The sequence below is a fragment of the Mustela nigripes genome, chromosome 4 (genome assembly GCF_022355385.1).
Source record: "Mustela nigripes isolate SB6536 chromosome 4, MUSNIG.SB6536, whole genome shotgun sequence".
NCBI lineage: Eukaryota > Metazoa > Chordata > Mammalia > Carnivora > Mustelidae > Mustela > Mustela nigripes.
This window is the reverse complement of record NC_081560.1, coordinates 84,320,632-84,343,417: the sequence shown is the minus strand read 5'-3', so window position 1 is coordinate 84,343,417 and position 22,786 is coordinate 84,320,632. Positions and strand designations below refer to the sequence as shown.

General features: G+C 43.5%; 1 protein-coding gene across 4 annotated transcripts in view; it reads right to left on the bottom strand.

Moving 5' to 3' along the window:
* The window catches only part of MAGI2 (membrane associated guanylate kinase, WW and PDZ domain containing 2), a 1,345,167-nt gene that overhangs the window by 52,707 nt on the left and 1,269,674 nt on the right, over positions 1-22,786 (bottom strand). For 3 of the 4 annotated variants that reach the window (XM_059396960.1, XM_059396961.1, XM_059396963.1), the window contains one exon: positions 22,162-22,300. In XM_059396960.1, the coding sequence (XP_059252943.1) occupies positions 22,162-22,300 (139 nt within the window). Of the gene's footprint in view, positions 1-12,826; positions 12,916-22,161; positions 22,301-22,786 lie in introns of all 4 variants that reach the window. The other variant, XM_059396962.1, reaches the window with a different exon arrangement.

Genomic DNA, 22,786 nt, shown 5'->3' with positions numbered 1-22,786 from the left:
TTTAGGGGCTTGTGGTAAAGCACCTAACAGCCTTTAATGCCTCCTCTCTGCCCCTCCCGTGCTGTGGATGTCGGGGGGGGGGGGGGATCTATTTGAATTTGATAAGCAAAACCCATCCATTCCAAGGATACAGTTTGCCAGACTCTGCCAGATGACGTGGTCTAATAATAAACTTGGCGGAGCAAAGCCATCAGTGCGATGTTTCTTTTAAAACATTGCAGGATGTCTCCGTGTTTTCTTATTTAGTTCAGAAGAAGAAAATGAGAACTCCATGCATTCAGGGTCTCACTGAACATCGATGTACTTCAGAATTTATATCTGCAATTTTCCACACATTTGTGCTCTTGGCAATGAGACGCTCACTCTAAGATCTTATGGTCTTTGGGCCTATGAAATATGCCACTATTCCTCTTTTCAAACACCATTTTATACATTGAGACTGATAATGAAGGCTGTATGATACCTACTTAAAAGGTTAATAAATCTTCCACAATGGAAAAAATTCTTTCTATTGCCAGATGTAAGTTATCTAGATTTTCCACTTTTCCCATCTTAAGAAGTTTCTTCAATTCTCTCTTTGCTGGCTATTACGTATGAAGTGAGCGCTACAGCTCTGTTTGTACAACACATTTTCATACTCAGTTTTGTCCTTGAATAGTTTCCGCCCTCCAGCTAGAAACCTGTCTGAACCTTAGGGATCTCATATTTAAATTGTCTGATGCTTTTATATATTTTTTTAAATTTTTTATTTATTCATTTGACAGACAGAACACAAGTAGGCAGAGAGGCAGGCAGACAGTGATGGGGGGAAGCAGGTTCCCTGCTGAGCAGAGAGCCTGATGCGGGGCTCCATCCCAGGACCCTGAGATCATGAGCTGAGCTGAAGGCAGAGGCTTAGCCCGCTGAGCCACCCAGGCGCCCGGCTGACGGTTTTAGCTCAGTGTTACTGAACAGTATTCTGATTCATTTAGTCTCTTTTTTTCTGCCCAAGAGGCTGTCTTCCTGCTGAAAACCTGAGGATGGCTATTCAAAGTGAAGGTCGAATATAAAGGAATATTCTCAGTTCATCCAAGGTGGTCACACAAGACAAGGCAGCTCTTTCCTAAAGTGCCAAGGCTGTCTGCTTTGGATAGCAACTGAATGACACAGGAGGGTTTTCCATAGACTTCTGCTCCTCAGCTGGAAATACTTTTGAGATGAACGCAGAGATAGCAAGGAAATTGAAATGTTTGTTTCTACATTAGGCTTGTATGTTGGTGTGATCAGAAGTTCCTTTTGTGGGCTCCTGGGCGGCTCAGTCAGTTAAACGTCTGTCTTTGGCTCAGGTCATGATCTCAGGCTCCTGGGATTGAGCCCCGCACAGGGCTCCCTGCTCAGTGGAGAGTCTGGTTCTCCTGTCCACTCTGCCCCATCCTACTGCTCTCTCTCTCTCCCTGTTTCAAATAAACAAATAAAATCTAAAAAAAAAAAAAAAGAGAGAGAGAGAGAGAGAGAGAAATTCCTTTTGTGTCTTAGATTTCCAGGTTACAATGTGGAGCTGCTTCTCCTGTGTTACGATCTGTCTTGACTGGATTCTCAGAGCCTTAGCTGAAAACATCACCTCATACGACTCTCAGTGAAACGGCACAAATGTAAAGATGAGGCACGATTACCAGGATGAGGGACAATTAGTTCACATGGGCTCTGCCACTTTCCTCCCATATGACCAACTCAGCCCATTGCTCAAGTGGCAACACTCAAGCTAACAGAAATGAGCCTCAAGATCCTGCTTTGCCGGGTGATACCTCTGAAGCCACAAGCCGATGGCTTCCCATGATGGCCCAGCCCCGTGCTGAACACCAGCCTGCTGTGTGTTTGTGGGCAAGTCAGTGGTTAGCGGCTATTGGTCGGCGCTGCTATGGGCAGATGAAACCTGCCCAGCACCCATTCTTGAAGCATCCCAAAGGGTCTCATTGCCCAGAACACTTTAGGAGAAAACCATGGTAAGGAATGTCGGTGGTGCCATGGGGCTTGGGCCTCTTCCTGACTAATTGTTCTTCCCTGGAGAAACACAGTATACACAGAGGCAGGGGCTTCTGAGTTATCTGAGCAGGTCTATGATTTTTTAAACTGTCAAGAGACTGTTAAGAGATTGCACACAGCCTTCTGTTTCTTTGAGAAATATTGTGAGTGCTGTTTAAAAACAAATTAAACAAAATGGAAGGGACAATAGAAGTAAAACACACTGTCCATCCTAACAAATATGATGCAATTGTTATTCTGTACTCCCCCAGTTTGGAAGGGAGTCCTCCTATGCTTAAGCTGGAGGGGTGGTCACACATGTCACCATGTTATAAACGAGCTGGGGGGGGTGGTGGTGCTGGAGCAGAGGCCACGGCATTTTGTCTGGTGTGTGGGACAGCCTGGCCTTCCCCTGCAGTGCTGACTCTCGACTCTGGCCACTCTTAAGTGGATCGTACTGCCTTTGCTAGGGATCATGCTTGGCTACTGGAAAAGATACTTAAATAACAATTTTACTTCTTCACTCAAGGGTGGGTCCCAAAACTGACTCGCCTGACTTTGTCCATCTTTCCATGAGACTGTAGATACTGACCCAGTGGTTTTGTTTTCAAAGGTTTTCCTAATGAAATAATCAAAGACAGAGGGGATGGTATAGCTAGAAGGGTGGGGTTTTTTTTTTTTTGTAGTATTTTTTCATAATAGTGGAAAAAGTACAAAAATAAGAAAAGTCGAAAGAGGGGATTCATTAAGTGATAAATCTATACAACAACGTACGAGGCAGTCATGAAAAACATACAGAAGGATATTTAATTTCCCTAGTAGTCTAAAAATATTGTCAAATGAAAAAAAAGTAAGTTTCAAAATTAAATGGTTACATTTTCAAAAGAGAGGAAGAGTTCTCTTCTTGACTATTTTTGTTTTTGAGGTATTCTGTAATATGTATTAATTTGTTAAACTCAGTAAAAGTTGTCTCAAGAAGAGCTCCCAGGAGGGCGTCACCTGAGAACCAATGCAGCTGCAGAAAGTCTGGAGGAACACTACCAAAACTGAGAGTTAAGGTACATTCTCTCTTAATTCCTGCTCTAGGAGCTCATTCCAGAACTTTAGCCCTTCAGACAGCTCTCTCTTGAGCAGCTGATGAGGAGACCCTTAATATAGAACATGTCCCAGGCTTGCGGCCTCCTCTGACTGCTCAGGTTACTGGGGGAGGGGACCCTTTCCTTGTCACGTTGGCCTTCAAAGGGGGTGGGGACCCATGAACACCGACAGGAACTGGCCAGGGGAATATGGATCTATTTGGAGATCCAAGAGTGAGGCGAAGACCCCTACATGCTTTCTCTCAGGAGGAGTCCACTAACCAGGAATTCAGGAAAACAGAAACAGTCCTTCCTGTGTTTTCTCCTCTTGGGTTGTGGCAGGACCTGATGTCTAAGACTGTTCTCCCTCGCTCTCCTGGGCTACCTCCCCCACACTGTGCGCCCTTTCCTTGTTTCCAAGTGGAGGCATTTTCTGTGGTGGGTGGATTGCAGAAACATCAGATGGAGAAGAATGATGAAAAGGCTAAGTCAGAAAAAAATTTCAGCTGAAAATTGTTTACTCTTTGCTAGGAAATAGAGGTGGAAATAATTGACCGGATTTTGTGGCCTTCTGTTCAGTAGTCCAAACTGAACTTGGAGCTTGCTGTGAGGTATTAAAGGCTTAGTTCTAGCTTTGTGATTTTCAAGCTCGCTCCTACTCCCACGAGATCTACCTCAGAATCGGCTGGATCCAGCACCACTTTCTTTGATGAACTGAATTTATGTCGTATCTTCTCCTAAATGGAGGAAACCAGTTCTACTGGGTGAATATGGTGGTTCATTCTGACAATGCAGTCACTTTACACAGTTGGTTTAGTACAAATCTAGGCAAAAGATGCTGTGGTCACTTAAAAAGAACTTAATTTCCATACTGGAATGCTGAAGACCGGAAGGGCAGGAATTCTTTCTTAAAGAGGATTCCTCCAGCGCGGCCCATCTCAGCTAACTCTACCTACGTTCCTCCCATCTGAGCATTTCTCACGTGCCGTGATTATATTTAAGTTCCTCAGTCAAAGGAGCGCTTGTTTTTTTTTCTCTTTTTTCTAATACACCATAGCTTTTTGGAGGGCAGATCCTGACTCTGCTATTTTCTTTCTATTCATTCATTCATTCATTCATTCATTCATTCATTCATTCACACAATGCAGTGCAAGGCACCATGGGGTACCAAGCACAGGCGCCTGAGTTAGGAGACAGGCTTCTGTCAGCAGATAGTCCTCTCAGGGGGCTAGTACGGGGCTCTGGGCTTGAAGTGATCTAGTAGCTAAAGAACTAGGAGATAAGAAAGATAAATCCAGCAAATATTTTCACAAAAAACAAGATCATAGGAAGGCACAAAGAGGCTTGTGATCTTCATGTCACATTCCGCAACACTAAATAACGTCTCCCTTGACTTCGCCTGTCGCTGTGGTGAGCATCACCTCCTACCACCTGAGGCTCCCGGTGAAGACAAAGGGGAACACTTTTCTCTTCTCCATGAACTTCTTGTTGGGGGAAGCGGGACTCTGTTTTCTTAGCGTGGGTCTGTTTGGCAAGCTCCTACTCCTAGTCTTCCTCCCCACTGAACCTGACCTACTGTCTCAAAGAAGCCTCTGTGATAAGAGGTGGGATACCAAGTCATCTAAATAAATAAACCACTGAGACAACACCAGATCCAGGAACCTCCTTGACTATACATGCAGTCCTACTTCTGCACTCCAAAGCCAAGTCCTCATTCCGAACTCAACCAAACAAAGGCAAGAACCTAAGCATCAGGTTCAGACAAGCAAACAGACCTGGTAAGAGAGGATGCTAATGCCAAGCTTGTGGTAAAGAGTGCGTCTCTCCTACTGATTGCTCCTTGAAGAAGCTCATTGTAAGTGATAGCACAGAGGACCACAGGGGAAGGGAGGGAAATCCAGAGTGGGGGAAATCGGAGAGGGAGAAGAACCATGAGAGACTATGGACCTCGAGAAACAACCTGGGGGTTCTGGAGGGGAGAAGGGTCACAGGGGGGCTGCGGGTAACAGGGTGATGGGTATTGAGGAGGGCACGTGCTGTGATGAATCCTGGGTGTCATATGCAACTAATGAATCACTGAACACTACATCAGACACTAAGTATGTACTATACGGTGGCTCACTGTACATAGTAAAAAATAAAAAAGAAGAAGAAGAAGGTCATCAGCTCTCATCTGGTTGCCCTAAGCGCTGCCCAGCATCAGTGCAAACTACAAAATAAAGCTCAGTAGGTGGGAAGTCCTCTGTGCTTTGAACTCCGAAGCTTTAGAACTCTGAAGCATGTCCTCCTAAAAGCCCCATGGGGCATTTTCTTCTTTTTGGGGGGGGATGGATAAAAAACATAAAATTTACTATCTTAACCATTTTAAGTGTACAGTACAATCGTGTTTACCAAATGCACACTGTTGAGCAACAGATCTCTACAACGTTTTCATCTTGTGAAACCGAAACCCTGTGACTACTGAACCAGCTCCCCTTCCTCCTCACTCCCCATTCCTGGAAACAACCATTATATTTTCTGTTTCTAAGACTTGACAACTTAGATAGCTCACAGAGGTGGAATCATAAGATAGTTGTCTCTCGTGCCTGGCTTACTCCGCTTCGCGGACTGTCCTCAATGTTAATGCAGGGTGTAGCACGCAACAGAAAGTCTTTCTTTTTAACGATTGAATAATATTCCATCGTGTGTCTATGCCACCTTGTCTTTACCCATTTAGGTTGCCTGATGGTCACCTGGGCTGCTTCTGCCTCTCGGCTATGGTGAAGAGTGCTGCCCAAAACAACAATGTGTGAATACCTCTTTGACATCCCATTTTCAATTCTTTTGGATCTAGACACGGAGAAGTGAGGTTGCTGGATCATATGGTAGCTCTGTTTTTTATTTTGTCAAGGAATCTCCATACCATTTTCCATGGTAGCTGTACGACCCACAGAATGAAGGTTCTCATTTTCTCACCTCCTTGCCAATGCTTGTTCTTTTCCTTTCTTTTCTCTTTTTATTGTGGCCATCAGACAGGTGTAAGGTGCCCTCTCGTGGTTTGGATTTGCATTTCCCTGATGATGAGTGAGGCTGAACATCTTATCCCATGCCTGCGGGCCATTTGTACATCTTTGTGGCCTAACCGGAGCATCTGGGGCTTTCTGGATGGAGCCTGTAGGTGTCCTACAGCTTTGGATGTAGCAACATGGGGACTCAGTTTTCCTGTATTTGACAACTGAGAGGCAACCAACAATATTTACAAGTGGGGTAAGCAGTAAGATTGTTTTGTGTGTGGGCATTGCCTCATATTTCACTTGGAAAACAAGCTACTTTATTGATTGCTCTATGCCCAGGGATAATAAGCTCTTGAGGGAAATAATGGGAAAGTCCAACTGAACAGATACATTTCACTTGGAAAAGATAATCTTTCTCCCTTCTGGCATTTTGTATGAAAAAAGAGAGATATCGTGGATATAGAAGGAGATGTGAAGAATTCCTACTCCTTGCTTTCTCTGTATAAGTGAATTTTCATAACGAATGACAAAATGACCCAATTCATTTTTCGAAGGCACTACGTTAACAAGAGATAATCTTTCACCAGAAACACCTTGTGTATGAAAGCAACTCCGAGTAGTCATGTAAAAGATGATTGTATCTATACATTAGAGTTGGGATTATGAGGGACACTGTGTCACTGCTCACCTGTCACAGGAGAGCAGGGAGATGACACAGAACCTGGGGCAGGCAATGAGGGAAATTCTGTATTCTTATTCTCCTTTCCTGGCCTTCCTCTCACTGCCAATTTTCTGTGCTCTTCCCTGGCGACCTCTGGGTTTTCTCTGGGTTTGGTCTTCCCTGGCAACTGCCCTCTGGGTTTTACCTGCCGGAGACGTACTCATCTGCGTATTGTGAATCACCATCTGAATCTCTTACAATCCCATATGCCTTCTCCCGCCCCCAGATTAGTTCACTCACATTACTTTCATTTCTAGTACTTGAAGGCTTCATGTAATCGGACCCTATCCTTGTACCGGTAAGATAACTGAGGCCCTGAGGAGTTAAGTAATTCTTGAAAGGTCACCTGTCTTGTTAATGGCATCTTTTCTGAATCTTCCCATTTCTTTTTCCTGGCAGTGGCTCTGCCATCTTCCCCAATACTTAAGATCTTACCTTGGGATGATTTTTGAGTCCTCCCTAATTTTTATTCCCTTTACACCATCTGTTACCAAGTCTTAAAGATTCTCTTCAAGATTCTTGATAGTGTCAACTCTCCTGTATTTCATTTTGATTGTTTTCAGCACCTCATTAACCCATCTCTGCATTTCTAAGTTACTGGGATAGCCTCTTTATCTGATTTACCTCCTTATCTGATCCACCAGTAATTCACAACTCTGACTACTCAAAGCACTGACCTGGGGCACATTAAAAAAAAAAAAAATTACAGCATACCTGAGCCTGCCCTCCGCCCATCGCAATCACTTCCTGCTGCACTGCCAACGGCTGAACTGGTTTGGAGAGAAGGCTCTATGGGTAATTTTTACATGTAAGTTTCCCAGGTATTTCTGATGGGTAGCTAAGATTAAAATGCTTTGAAAACAAAACAAAACAAACTCTTTCTATAATGTTCTCTGTTGTCCCTAAAAATACTTAGCCACGTCGGTGTGCTGCTCAAGAATCTTCTGTGCCTCCTCATTGCCATTGGTTTTCAGACACTGGCCTCTTCCAATCATTCAAAACTCTAGCACTTTTGCTCCCTCTACTTTTCAGAAGGGATCCTATACTCTAGTCACTTGCTTCTTAGCATCAAAATCATCTCCTATAGTGTCCTATTTCTGTTTCAGATTGTAGGGCTCTTTGAGTTCCCAAACCCTCTGATTCCTCAAAGATTATCTCATGACTGGTTTCCTTCAAGGAGCCCTGACTGACTATTGTGGTCATTATTTCCTGCTCTTGTCTCAAACTCCCTTATCATTTGGGTTTTTACTGTCTTGTATTTGTTCCAAGTGAGTATTTGTAGCTCTTTAATGAAATGGAGAGCTCCTGAAGGGGAGGGAGAGACAATGCCACATTTTTTTTTTTTTTTTCCTGTAGCCTCCATAGCATCCAAACATGTCTGACACATATCATAAAATAGGTCCATTTGGTTGAACTTGATATAGAGCCGGAAGGCTAGACAAAGAGCATAGAGAGTTTTTCCGAATGGCCCCCTTTTCACAGCAGGAAGGTAGGCACATAATCCCACACAGATAGACCTAACATTAGCTTCTGTTTCACAGTGCCCCGAAGTCTCTAGGAGACTATGATACATGACGCTTCCTTAACAAAGAAGCAACTCCAGAAGGTTAAACTACAATTTGTAACGGCAACACAGGTTAGAACTACAGTTTGAGAGAAAACACCTCTAGAAACAATAAAACTTAGATTAACCAGAAACAATTGCCTGGAACATCAATTAGCCAGTTTTCCTCTATTCCGCTCTTAACGGAAAGAGATATGGTAAGAAAACAAGCAGGCGGGCAGGAGTTTAGGAAAACCACAGGCACCACCAGCACAGCAATGAAAATCCGGTTTGGGTTGAGACAACCAGTGGAGATTTGGGACATCGTCCGTAGTCCTCTGCAAAAGCTATCTACAAAAACTATCTTCAAAAGCTCATGTTGAAATTTGCTGTCAGAATAACAACTTCATGATAGTGCAAGACTCTTAGTCATTCATTCATTTACTTGTTCACTCTGTAAAGCACCGTATTAACCCGGGGTGATAACCAGTATTTGAATTCTATAAAGGGGAGGAAGGATGGGGATATCGATAAATCTGTTGTCACTATAAAGGGCTGTGGGATTTCAGAGGACCTGGGAAGTAACTCAAGTTACTTCTAACTGGTGAACTTGGGGAAGGATTCGTGGAAGGGGCAGACTTTGACCTGGTTCTTAAAGGAGGACATGATTTGGGAAAAGGATTTCTCAAGCCAAGGGAATAGCATGTGCCCAACCATGAAGGTGGGAATATAGGACAGTGTAGCTGGAGCACAGAGATGAAACAGGCTATTGTGGGAGATAAGAGAGAAGACTGATTTGGGTAGGGCCAAATCAGGGATGGCTCTGGGGACTAATTTAAGGGTGTGTGTGTGTCTGTGTGTGTAAAAGGTCTTTGAGTGGGGCAGTCCTTAAGGACAGTCAATTGCTCTGGCATTGATGAGCTGGGAAGATTGGCCATAGCAGTACAGAAACAGGTAAAAGGCTATTTAATCCTGTGGAATAGGCCTGAACTGGAGTACAATGACAGTAGGAATGGTGGAGAGGGCCCCATGAGAAATGACAGACATCAAATCACTCCCACTTGGGAACCGGAGACAGACAATAGATGACAGATAGACAGATAGATGAGTGAGAAGGCAGATGAGATCGTTTTGAGCTGGATGACAAAGAGGATTGATGGTCCCTTAATTAATAAGGGATTCCAGAGGAGGAGTATTTTCAGGAGAAAGATCATAAATATAAATTTGAATACACAAATGTGGGGTATCCGGCTAGAAATGTCTAACAGGCAGTGGGACGTTTCAGGGTGGGGTTCGGAATGAAGCCGGACATGATGAAACAGAAGTGAGTCTCCAGCACAGTAGTGACAAGGTGGAACCATGGGGGTGAGTGAGACCCCGAGGGAAAAGTTGGGGAGGGGGGTTACTAGATGGGAAGGGAGTTGAAGGATACCCTGGAGGGCCAGTCAAGGCAGTAAGAGAAAAATCCAGCTACTATACTGATCAGTAGTGTTAACTCTTATAGGGAGGCCCAAGAAGTTGAAGGATGCCATCAGTCCCCAGGCTTCCTTAGCATGGCGGGACCAGTGATCATGGAGGGGATACTTTTGCTGGAGTCTTAAGGACGGAATCCAGATTTCAAAGGGTAAATATGTCCCCAGAAAGGGAAATTAAGCAGAGCACGCTTGTTTTGAAAATATTTTGTACATCAATGCAGGAATATAACACATTTATACATACATACATAATACATTTGAGAATGATTTTAACGAGTGTGATTCAAGAGTATTTTTCTATAAACAATGAGCACCATGTTTTCCTTAAACATTCTCCACATACAGAGTTCCCTTAGGGGAGAAACAACATCATTTGTCTTGGTACACTGCCTATCCCTGTCCTCCAGAAAAAACCAAAAAAACAACAACAAAAAAACAACAGAAAAACTGGGTCTTTATCCCAAGACCGGATCTAAGTAGGAGCTGAAGTTTTCTGCCATCTCAGTAGTGGATTCCTAGTGTGGCCCAGAATGCGGGGAACCATGTGGGGAACAGTGTGGGGAACCGTGTGGGGGCCCTGTGGTGAGGTTCACGGGGAGCAGGGCATGAAGGCCATTTCCCACCCACAACCCTCACAAGAAAGCTACCGTCTGAATGCTATGCACCCAGCATTGTGCTAAATCAGGCAGCAGAGTGGGCTCTAGTCCCTGACCGTCTTTCTTCCCACTCTTTTCCTAACCCTGCCCTCAGCCCATTTTGGGGCACAGCAACAGCTTTTTGTTACTTCCGTCGAAGGAATGCTTGGATTGTCTCCAGAATCTATTTTCAGTGTGCTATTCCCAACCTCACTCCCCCAAGTCTGGTCCTTTCTTCATTTGCCTCCACCTTTACAGTAACGTTTTAACTGCCTCCAGTTTCTTATAAAATCCACATAAACAGTATTAGAGACTATTTCCAAACATGGGTATTTTCACCATTCCACTCAAACAAATTTTCAGCGACATCTGATTATATAAAATCTGAATTCCTTTGCTTGGCATACAAGACCGTTTCTAACTGAACCTGCCTTCGTGTTTTTTCCCTTACCGCCGCCCGTCTCTCGGTTCGCCTGTGCGATGGCTCTTCTGAACACACTCCCTGGCTTTGGTCGAATTGTTTCCTCTGCCTGAAACGGCTTTACTTCTAGCCCACCCATGGTGAAACCATGCTTGTCGCTCAAGGCCTAGCTATAATGTCACCTCTGGGGTAGAGCAGAACCTTCCACAACTCTGCTAAGCAGGATTAGGATATTGTCTCCTTTGGGTTCTTATCGTTTCTTCGCTGTTTGCTCCACTGCCTGGTTTTCTCCCTGTCACACCTACTTGCTTATGAACACAAAGGCAGAGACTCTCTCATCATCTTTATATCCTAGCACCGAGTCAGATGCCTGACAGATGCTGGTGGGACTGGACAGAAACCACCGAGCCCTCTTGTGTTTCTGTTTTTGGCCGGGGCTGGGGAATCGGTTGATTCCGGTCCCCTCACCTTCATGGATTTCAGATAGCTGACGTAAATTAAATGGCAAGCATATAGCTGTCTTTTGTCAGAAACACAGATCTATATCTCTTTATACCACAGTCAAGGGACTGGATTTCCCTAATAATTATTCCGTGGCTTTATATCTTTTCCAGTAAATTGGAGTTTTTTCCTTTTTGCTCTGATTCAGGCCTCCCCTGATCAATAACATCCTTGAGAGACAGACACTTTAGAGAAATGATACATTTAAAACTTCTGTTTTTTTTTTTTTTAAGACATCCTCAAGGAATGACTGCAACAGTGTGTGTGTGTGTGTGTGTGTGTGTGTGTAGTACTTATAATGCTTATGTTAATATAAAAGTATTTGGTAAGGAGTTGTTTAGCAATAGGCCAATCAAATAATTCCCTTAGTGAGTAATATTATCTTTCATGTTAAATTTAAACCAATCCTGATGGCAATCAGCAGGGTTATAACAGTTGGAAAATATGTTTCAGGAAAAATTCAGAGAGCCAGCTTAAAAGACTTTGGCGGTGAGATGCTTGGCCATGCCTGTGGCAGCATGAATGGGGTCCCATCACACCCAAACTGAGAAACACGCCAGTCTGGCTCCTGCTTCCGTGCCTAACTGTGGGGACTGAAAAGTCAAACTGACATTTTAAAATCACAGTTCTACCTATTAAATTGTGGCCGAAGCCACCAGCCCCCTGCAGGATCTGACAGTGGCAACATGGGCCGCTCTAGGGATGTGTTTGAGGGGTGAAAAGTTGCCTGAACCATATTTGCAAGGCTATCATCTATATTCTGCTTTATTTATGTATAGGGTATTTTTTTTTTTCCTGTAAGACTTTTTTTTAAAAATGTTAGGCTAAAAAACAGACAAGTGGAGAATAGTCATTTTGAAAGAGTGGTAAATGTTGTTCAGATACAAAGTTATGCCTACTTTTTTAAAAATGTCACAAGTGGTGTTTCTTTTCCTTCTTTAAATTTGGTGTGTCACTGAGCATGGGGAGAGGAAAGTGAGCAGCTAGCTGCCACAGGGCAGCCCGGGGAGATATCGTGATGCCAGGAGGAGTTCAGAGATCCCAGGGCTTGGATGTTTGGCAACTGTGGCTTTCTTTTCATAAGGGGCCAAAGGGGTGCCCTGGGTTGGAGCCGTTGGAACTTGGGCCAAGAGGAAATCAATGTAATTATTTGTACCAAAGCCTAGGGAGGATTTTTGGAAGTGTGTGAAGCAAAACTTGGCTGGTGCTGCCTCTGCTGGGTCCTCCCTATCTTTCCTTCCTGCTGGGGCCATTCTGGGCTGGAATTTGGTGCATCCCAAGTGCTTATGAACCCACAAATCCTATCCTTATCACTTGTGAGGTCTCAGCTAGGTGTTTTCCAGAGCTCTAGCAGTAATTAGACAAGCTACTATGAAAGAAAAAGCATTATACATCAGTTACAAACAATGCAAAACCAAAGCTCATTAGAGAAAGATAATATTCATGCAGATTTTACAAACCGTGTCTTTAGGGTGGCCCAATAAGTAGAAATATGGGGACCCATGCTTGTCACTTTTCATGCACATGGAGAGACTGGAAGGTACCATTCCTAAAGGAAGGGGAGGAACAGCCTAGGACCAATCATTAGAATTAACAGAACCAGTGACAAAGATATATTATTACGGTTAGAGTCAAGATCGCTTAGTATGTTTAGAGCAGCTGAATACAAATTATCTAGGCAGTAAGAATAAAGACTTTAAGTAGAGCTACCCCTGTTGAGCATGCAGCAAGTGAAATTAGTGATAGACTAAGCTACATGTGTATTCCAAAAGTAGATTTTTCTCAAAATACTGAGGGCATCCTGAGGCGCTTTTGGGAGACACAGATGTCAACAAAAAATTTGAAATGGCCGTATCAGAGTTTTTGCAGAATTTTCCCATAACGATGGGATGTTTTCGTGCTATTGGTTGTCATTTGAGAATCAGTCACAGTAATCATTTCCACATTTTGAAACATCAAAAAAAGAAAGATAGGGCATGCCCACGTTCATGTCTCTGTTTCCGCCGATAATCTCGTACTTTTCTCCTAGCTCCCCTCACCTCTGACAATCTACTTCTTTAGAGTCAAGGCTCACAGTTGACTTGCTGAGTGTAGTTGTTTTCTGGGAAAGAAACAAAGCAGGAGGAGGAACTGTGGCGATGCCTTGCGTGTTCGACTCTGGGCTATACTCACCTGTCGCAGGGCCGAGGGCCATGCCCTGAAACCAGCCTCTCGGCGGCTCCCTTACTTTGTGTCTCTCTCAGCTCTTGGGCTACAGTTCTTTATCTACACGTAGGCAGGTACTAGAAAGTCAGGAGTGCCCAAATCAATAATCTCCAAGAGACAGACCCCAGGAGATGCAGCAAGGACCACCCCCCCACCCCACCTCGGCCCGCTGCTGTGTTTCTTTCAGCTCCGCACAGCAGGAGGGATGGGCAGACCAACACGAGGTTAATGTGCTCAGAACAACTTGATCCACGCAGCTCATGCGTTCTGGAGCCTGATGTACTCCTTGCTGGCATATACTGATGATATGCCCGTCTAAATGCCTAACTTGCTCCCCACGGGGAGCCTGACTTTGGCAAGTGGAATGGGACCGCACTCTACAGAGGTTTCCGGCTCTGCCTCCTGGAGTGTGTTTCGGGGCATGGTGTGTGTCTCAGAGAAGGGAGACAAAGGTTGAGCACGAACACCTCAAGGTTAAATGGAAAGCAGACCCTCTCTGTGGTAAGAAAACTGAAGCTTAACTATGGGCGTGAGCAATGGAAATTACATTTCAGGCCTTATTAATTGAGTTTACCATTTAGCTCTGCCAAGATGCCAGTAATTGTGTGCAAAAAGAATCAAGCTGGTTTTGTGTCACACTGAGAAGGCTCTCATCAGGTTTTAAACGTGACCTTTACTGGGCTTGAAAGATACATGTGCTAGAAAACCTCATGGACAGACGTTCAAAGAAAAGAACCCGGAACACGGTGGGAATGAATTGCCACGGAGACTGGGGTAGAAACTGCAGTGGAAAAGGAAAAATGGAGAGTCGCACGCTGGCCTACTAAGCGCACTGACATGTGGATGTGTGTGTGTGTGTGTGTGTGTGTGTGTTCAGTCCTAACACCCGGTAGCCTGCTGAGGCCAGAGTTACTACATGCGAGACAGCGCACATCTTTGTATACAAGTATAAAAGCAAGTCATCCCGTGAGCAAATGTCTGAGCCACGGACAGTTAACAGCAATTTAGTCAGGACTAAGTGTGCATTTTTTATTCTGTTAAAAAAGCCAAAAACAAACAAACGAAATGGAACCCAAAGAGCACACTGAAAAATGTGAGTGATTCTTAATTAGAGATCTTGCTGTAGTTAGAACACATAATTCAAGAGCGGACCAAGGCATTATACAGTCTCATCTTTGGTCCTAATGGAGGGAATTCGGTTAAAAGGAAATGTTGGGAGGTCTTTTTCAGAACAGGACACTGCAGCAGTCTTATCTTTGAGCAAGGCTGTAGGCACTTTCTCTACTAACAAAAATCGGCCTTCGTGGACTCACTCTTTCTTCCACTAGGCTCTGCCACAAAAGGATCTTTTAAAAAAAGAAAGCTTGAAATTTACTTGGAGACTCTATGGCTGTTGGTTATGGCAGTTGGCTGGGCCTACCCAAGAATTTGTCTTAAGGTACTAGATACCACTTTTAGTACCTGGAGAGCAGGGTTTTGTTGGCAAACTCCTTTACAGGAATCAAAAACCTTCTGTATCAGCTCTTCTTTGAGACAAGAGAAAAGTCAGACAGTGGGTGGAAAATAATTTTGGCATTTAGCACCCACTTCACAATGGGTGCTAGTGATGGGTTTGAAACTTGAGCCTAACTGTGCCTCTCCAGGATGGGTTCCTGGAGGCACTGGAATATTTACAGTTTCTGACCTGCACGTGACCAATAACTTGAGTATTTGGGAATTGAGGGAGGTCAAACCTCAAAGGCTAAATTGGTTCTTCTTGGTAGATTCTTGGTTACTGTGTGTTCTAATATATTTTATATTTAGTTTTTTATTTTTAAAGATTTTATCTACTTATCTGACAGACAGCGATCACAAACAGGCAGAGAGGCAGGCAGAGGGCGGGAAGGGGAAGCAGGTTCCCCATTGAGCAGAGAGGCCAACGTGGGGCTCGATCCCAGGACCCTGAGATCATGACCCAAGCTGAAGGCAGAGGCTTAACCCACTGAGCCACCCAGGTCCCCTCTAATATATTTTATCAGAGGCTTAAATGCCTAACAAAGTGAGGACTTGAGGAAGGAGATCCTACAATATATCCTTAAAGAGAAAATCGTGTGTTGGAAATCACATGAGGGTATCCAAAAAACAAAACAAAACGAAACAAAACCCAATATTCATTACAGTCCATGGTTCTCAATAAAACAAGGTGAAGAAATGAGCTTTCATTCTTGTCCTAAAAATACTCAAAATAATAAATGAGGGTCCGGCTGAACAGTGGAGAGAGGAATGTCAGAGCTGCGTATTCTTTAAGGAAACTTCTGCCTCTGACTCCGCGAAATGGGAAACTCATAGGGAGCGTCACAGACCATTTCTGGGCTCACTCACATGCTGCAGAGAGCAGTCTTGAGCCTTTCTAGGCAGGAAGCAGCCTGTCCTCTGCATGATGCAGCCCGGAGTTCTGCCTCACAGCCTGTCCTCTTCCTCCTGTCTGCCTCAGTAGAGGTGTACAGGAGTGATTTGTGGAACCTTTCATGGAAAAGGAAGATACACTCAACCATGAATGTCAGAAGCTGAAATTAAATTTCATAATTTATTATTGAAGCAAGCTGCCTTTTGCCCTATTAAAAATGCAGGCGAATTAGTGCAAAGGCTATGAGAACCACTTAAAGCTCCCATAAACATGGTCTCCGAGGAAGAAACGAAGGAAATGAAGACCCTCCCCTGGTCTTTTCTTGTGGGGGCACAGCAGCACCCTCAGGATGTGAGGTCACAGTGCTCTGGGCTCCCTGGGGCTGACAGCCACAGGAGGTGGGCAGGGATGCTTAGCAAATTTGCCAGATGAAGTTTGGGTTTACTAACTTAGAATTTAGAAGAATTTAGACAAGGTCTAAACAGAAATTCACCTACATTCAGTGAGTCCTTTCTTCAGAAAATGTCTGAAGTGTGGGTAGAAATATTACAAAGGAAATGCTTAACCAACTGAAGAAGCCAAGGACTTGTTGAGGATCCTTAATTTTAGAAGCGCTTATTAAATTCCACAAGTAATTAATAAAACCCACTTCAAGATTTTCACTAGAGCTAGTCCTTGAAGACCTTTCCATCTGTCACCAGTCTGTTGGAAACCATGTCTCCTTCCTAGACTTCAGCTCCCTCAGAGCTGGGACTATAGCTTGGACCGTAGAGACTTGCCCATTGTAGGTGCCCAGAAAAATCCTCCTTGAGTTAAGGGAGTAGTAATGACATGAATTAATGATATCAGTTACAGGACTGTCTCACGTGGACTAGTTAGTAGGGGCATACTGCCTGTAGTTTATGCTTGTGTGATCCAAGGGAAGAAAGCCTTTGCTGAACTAATAACTATAAGCAAGAATATAAGAGTATGCTTGGAATGTTAACTTGTCACTGTATATTCCTTTTTATTTTAAAGTTTTTATTTTAATCCCCCCGGGGCTCAGCACCTGTTTCCCCATCCCCCACTCTGCCTCCCTTCTGGTGGCCACTGCTTTGTTTCTCTAGAGCTAAGAGTCTATTTCTCTCTCATTTTCCTTTGCTTGCTTGTGTCTTAAATCCCACTTATGAGTGAAGTCATATGGTGTGTGTCTTTCTCTGACTGATTTATTTCACTTAGCATAATATACTCCAGCTCCATCCATGTCCTTACAACTGCTCAAGGTACATTCCTGAAGAAGAATAAACAAATAAACGTTGCCTATTGCCATATAAATAGAGACCAGTTCTGCTTAATCCTGATGCTCTGATAGGTTGAGTGTACGTCGTGTGTATTTCTGATGAAAGGCAGTCTTTAACTAAACAACTGTTTGCCCCATTCATTTCTTTAACGAGTTCCTGACTCGTATCTTTCCTCTCCGTACTTCATGCAGTTTTATTATACTTCTAAAATGAAAACAGTCCCATTTAACCAAAGACCTGTGATCCAGTCAAAACCCATTAAAGACACTAACTCTGGAAATGGAAGGGTAGGTAGAAATCAAATCCACAGACTGGCTCTTTCTTTCCCTTGGTGTGGGCATTTGGTGTTCGTTGTCGCCGGGACACCTAGATTAAGAGAATTCTGCCTCCTCCTTGTAACCCTGCGTGGCCTCCTAAGACCACTGAGTCTCCATTTGCTAGTGGACTCCCTTCACCACTGTAGTCGGAAAGACTGGTTCTGTTGCCTTTTAAGGGAATAAACAGGCTAGACCACTAAGACTCGAAAGCGTATTTCTGTTTTGCTTTATTTTGATCCGATCTGAATGGCGAATACTACCAGGGGAAAGGCCCAAGTTGGAGTGAACTGCTTGATTTTGACTTCACCTCTGGCTCTGTGGCTCCGTGTCTAAATCAAGGGAGGGCTCACCTCTGTTCTTTGAATGCTAATGAAGGACACCTGTGTTTTAAGGCAGGGCACTAATTTGTATAATTTATTCCTGAGCAGAATTAGAACCACGGCATGTGACTTCTTCTTTCTTAACCTTCTTAGATTTAATTCAAACAGCAACAACCAGTGTTAAGGAGGGCGCTACTTTTGAGGCATCATCTTTGGATTCATTTCTCAGTATGGTGGAGTGAAATTTCCTTATTCCTGCCAGTTGTTGAGATGCGTGTCAGGGGAGGGGGAGCTCACACTTCCCGGGGAGTTTATAATCAACAAATTCTTATCCTAAGGCCTAGAGTAGAGTTGAAGTATCCATCTCCTTCAAGGACTTAGCTATAAAAGCAACGTCTTCAAAGCCCTTATCACTTGCCGACTCCCCCTGCATCTGCTCGACAGCCTGTGTGCAGCCCTGACTTCTGTGGCTACATTTGCTGATTTATGCCTCTTACTTGGCTGGGCTGTCGTGTGACGATTAGTCTTGTGGTAATTATGGATGGCATATTTGCAGCATATTTATTCCTTTCCTCGGCTCACTTGGATTCACACTGATTTTGTTTAGTCAACAATCTGCCAGATTACCCTTGGAATTTTTTTTCTTTCAATTGTACCTGGGCTTATCTCCCTGTCACAGATCACCTTAGGAACTCAGCATAAGAGTTTCCTACTTCTCTTGACTAAGATCTGCTTTCCCGTGGTCCATGTGGCCAAATGTCCAGATAAGGGTCTTGCTTCAGAGCTGTTATGAATTCTGAATTCGACAGGTAGCAGAGGGAGGGCTGGTGGCTATCGCTTAAAACCCTGGTAACAGGCTGTTTGTTGTCGATCTCCTACTCTTCAAAGCTCACTCTCTCAGGCTGGATTAAGTCTACATGGCTCCCTAGCAGGTTATGTCTCCTATAGATTCTGACAACTTCCTTTAATCGTCTTCTAAAGATGGATCTTTTGCTACGTGTTGGATATTAAAAGGCAAATAAAGGGGAAAAAATAGGATTAAACTCATAGTACATGGAAAATTCAGTGTTCCTGTGATGAGGGTACATCTGGACAAAATGGATTATCTTCTTGGTTATATTTACTGGTTATCTCAGGCATTTTCTTTTGCTGTTCCGGCTTCCATTACTTGGTTTTGTAACAGAGCTCCCCTTGCCAGCATCATTAAAATGCACTCTTTTATTGTGGACAAAAGATTCGGCTTCATGATATAGTCTAACTGGTGCTGGAGGAATTAGGTTGCTCTTCAGCTGTGGGCACCCCTTTTAAGCTGGGGTCATTTGTAAGCTCCATGACGGTGGCTGCTTCTTTGGCTTGCTTCCTGGGACAGGAAAGAGTTGGCGTGGCAGCCGTGAGATGGCTGCCCTGTCTTCAGAAAGATCTGCTTGCAAGGTTGGCCTCCAGGACTTTGACCATAAACTGTCTCCTACACTAATATACACCCTTCCCTAAAGGATAAGGGTATCTCCTGTGCAACTGTGCAGACAACACAGTATATGCTGATGACCTGCTTTTCTTCTGGGAGTCCAGAATTTTGGTATGTGCTCGTGAAGTGTGCCTGCTTGAGTAGCATAGTATAAATCCTGGTGCCAGGTTCTAATGAGCTTCTCTGGGCGACAGTATCACACGTTTATTACTGTGTTTTTGTTGCTGGGGAAGAGGGCTCTCTGGGTGACCCCTCATGAGAAAAACGGAGAGGGGGAGGGAGAGAGAGAATAAGGAATCTTGCACCTGGATTCCTCAAATTTTGCCTGATAAATCTTAGCTGTGAGTACAACTCTATTCTGTGCCCTGGGAGTCTTTCTAGTAGATCTCTGAATGTGGGGTGGTCTTGGGGACCCCATTAGTTGCTATGAGATTCCAGAAATATCACTTGATGGCATTATCCCCAGAGATGCTGGTCTGATCCCTAACCTTCTTGGTTGCTCATGCAAAACCAGGCATCTTTCAGCTTAGATGCTAATGTTTACTTAGTTTGTGATTATTCTTTTACTTCCCTAAAGGAGATCGCTCTGTTCTATTAAATTGGATATTTTGTGACATAATCTTTAAAATTAATTTACAGTCAAAATCTGTATCAGTCTAACTTCAACAGTAGCCGACAAACTCTAACCATTGGCAATCATGATTTAATGTTACATTTTAGAAGAATAGATTTAGAAGAAATTCTGCAAAATGACAGGAATTAACTGTATTGATGACTGGGCCCTCAAAACTGTGTTCAGATGTTTAACAAACTCTCTGTTTGTTAAATTCAATCTTAACCAGGTATTCTCAGGTGATGTTAAGAATTAAAGGGATCATGCTGACATGATGTTGAATTTTCGTCTTGTCCCCAAAACACATTTTTAGTTTTTCTTTTAAGATGCTTTAAGGCAGCCTCATATGTGGGCATCACAGTTTGAGTGATGCTGCCAGTTGGTCAACAATAATGTTCTAACTGCTCACTGTAGACGAGCTGCTGAAAAGATGTACCCAACAGGGATTCTAGAACAGAACAGACAGCTCTGGGTAGCCATGTGGTTCAGATTAACTTTTCAAAGATTAACTTGTTAGGACCTAAGAGTAATACTGAACGGACATTCCGTGGCTCAGATAACAGGTCTTGCTGTGGAATGAAGGATACCTTTAAAATAAGGTATTTTTTAAAAGAGCTTTACCCATCTTTTTTTTTTTTTTTAGGATATCATTTATTTATCTGACAGAGAGAGAGAGAAAGATAGCGAGAGAGGGAACACAAGCAGGGGCAGAGGAAGAGGGAGAAGCAGGGCCCCCACTAAGCAGGTAGCCTGACATAGGGCTCGATTCCAGGACCCTGAGATCATGACTTGAGCTGAAGGCAGATGCCCAAGGACTGAGCCACTCAGGTGCCCCTAAAGTAAGGTATTTTTTAGAAGTGACAAACTGTCATAGGTCAGTTTCACATTACTGGATTGTTTAGTTCTCTGGGGTGCAAAAAGTCACTCTATTCCAAGAGTAGGATTCTTTACAAAGGGATTAGCACCAGTGCTACTTAACAGGATCAGGCCTGTCCTTATTGCTAATATTAATATTTAAACATATATTATTAGATCCAGATATTAAGGATGGGAACCTGGGATGAAGTCTTTCTTGGGGCATTGAGCCAAGCCTACAAAAACTTCTCAGTGCTTTCCTTAGTTGAGTACTTGCCAGTGCTTTTGGGGTTTTCCAAGATCCCGAAAACAAAGTTTTTGAGGGCATTTGAATTCATATATTTCAACTGAACTCAAGACTATCCTGCACCATTAACTAAGGAAGTGTTCAATTATTTGGTAGTTAGGCAAGTTTCCCATGATTAAGGTAAGCATAATTAGAGAGGGAAAAGTGTTATTTAGAGAGAGAGAGAAAGTGTGTGTGTGTGTGTGTGTGTGTGTGTGTGTGTGTGGTGTGGGGGGATAGGGATGAAAGCTAGCATCTAGATCAACAATTTGAGCTTATTATTTATTTAGGTCCCATTGTCCTAATTTGGACAGGTGTTCTCAGCACTGTTCTTCACTGATGTCTGTCTGTCTTTCTGACACTCCTTGACATTAACTACAGCCCAGCTAAGGGGCTGATGCCTCTCACCTAATGACCACCCAACAGTTTCTTAGTCAACCTGTCAGTGGTGCCTTCAATGGACTGCTGAGAAGTAACACCATTAGAGACTCCTGAAGGCAGAGCTAATGTACTTCCATGCCTTCTGGAAGAGCACAGAGATGCACAGTGTTAAGAGTGAATTCTTGGACAGTCCCAAAGTACCAAGAAAATGCAACCACTGTGTGAACTGAAGTTTACATTCTCATTTTCCCACCAGAAGATTTGCTCTTACTTGTCCCCTGGCCCCGGTCGCACAGGCTATGGGGCAGTGTGACACATGAGCGATTTTAGGAAACAACTGAGAAATTACTGTGGACTCAAATGAACAGAAGACTTTTCATCAAACTGCAAAAGTTCTAATGTATAAGTGGTGGCTGGCTCTCCCTGCACACTCAGAGATGCCCTGGAAGGTCCTCTATTTGCTATTTTAAACATCACTTAACCAAGGGAGCAAAAGAAAGAGCTCACACACATATCAATCTTGTGCTTCAATGTACATATGCATATATACCTGTGTCTCTATACATCTCTTGAAAGCTAAATATATTTAGGTAGACTTGGAGGACTGATATACTTGTACAAATAAGCAGAGCCATTTACAGTACACAGAAGAAAGAGAAAAAAGGTGAAGCAAAATGTGAAACGTACCATACTCCGGGACCTGTCCTGTCCCACGTTTCAGCAGGAGACGGACCCTTCTTCCTCCCGACTTGATGAGTTCTATCGCTCTGGAGTGTGTCATGTCCCTTGTGCTCTCCCCATTGATTTCGATGATTTGATCTCCTACCTGTTAATTAAGGAAACATTAATTGAACCAAGGATGGATCCACTCAAACTGCATTTCCAACAGTTCAGAAAAGCATCTTTTAGAGGACCAGTCTCCAGAGGGCATCTGAACACTTTGATTGTACCCTGTTGCTTCATTGAAGTGGCTAATTCTTCGCTGCATCCTGAATCTGACCAACAAACTTGATTTACCTTGACATGAGTGAAAACCTCGGACCACACGTTGGGGTGGTATGTTACTTATTTTTAGTCAGTGTGACAGAAGCTTTACTTAAACTTTTGGCATTTTTTTTTTTTTTAATTAGGGACTGTGTTTGATACCACAATTCCCAATAAACCTGGTACCTTCACTTTGAAACAAGCAGTAAATATTTTAAGGCCTTTTCATTGAACACAGTACCAGCGCTGGGCTTAGTGCAGCATTTCATTCAGCATGCTGGATGGGATGATTGGTTTTTGGGCTTCTCTGAGAATTTTTATCATGCAT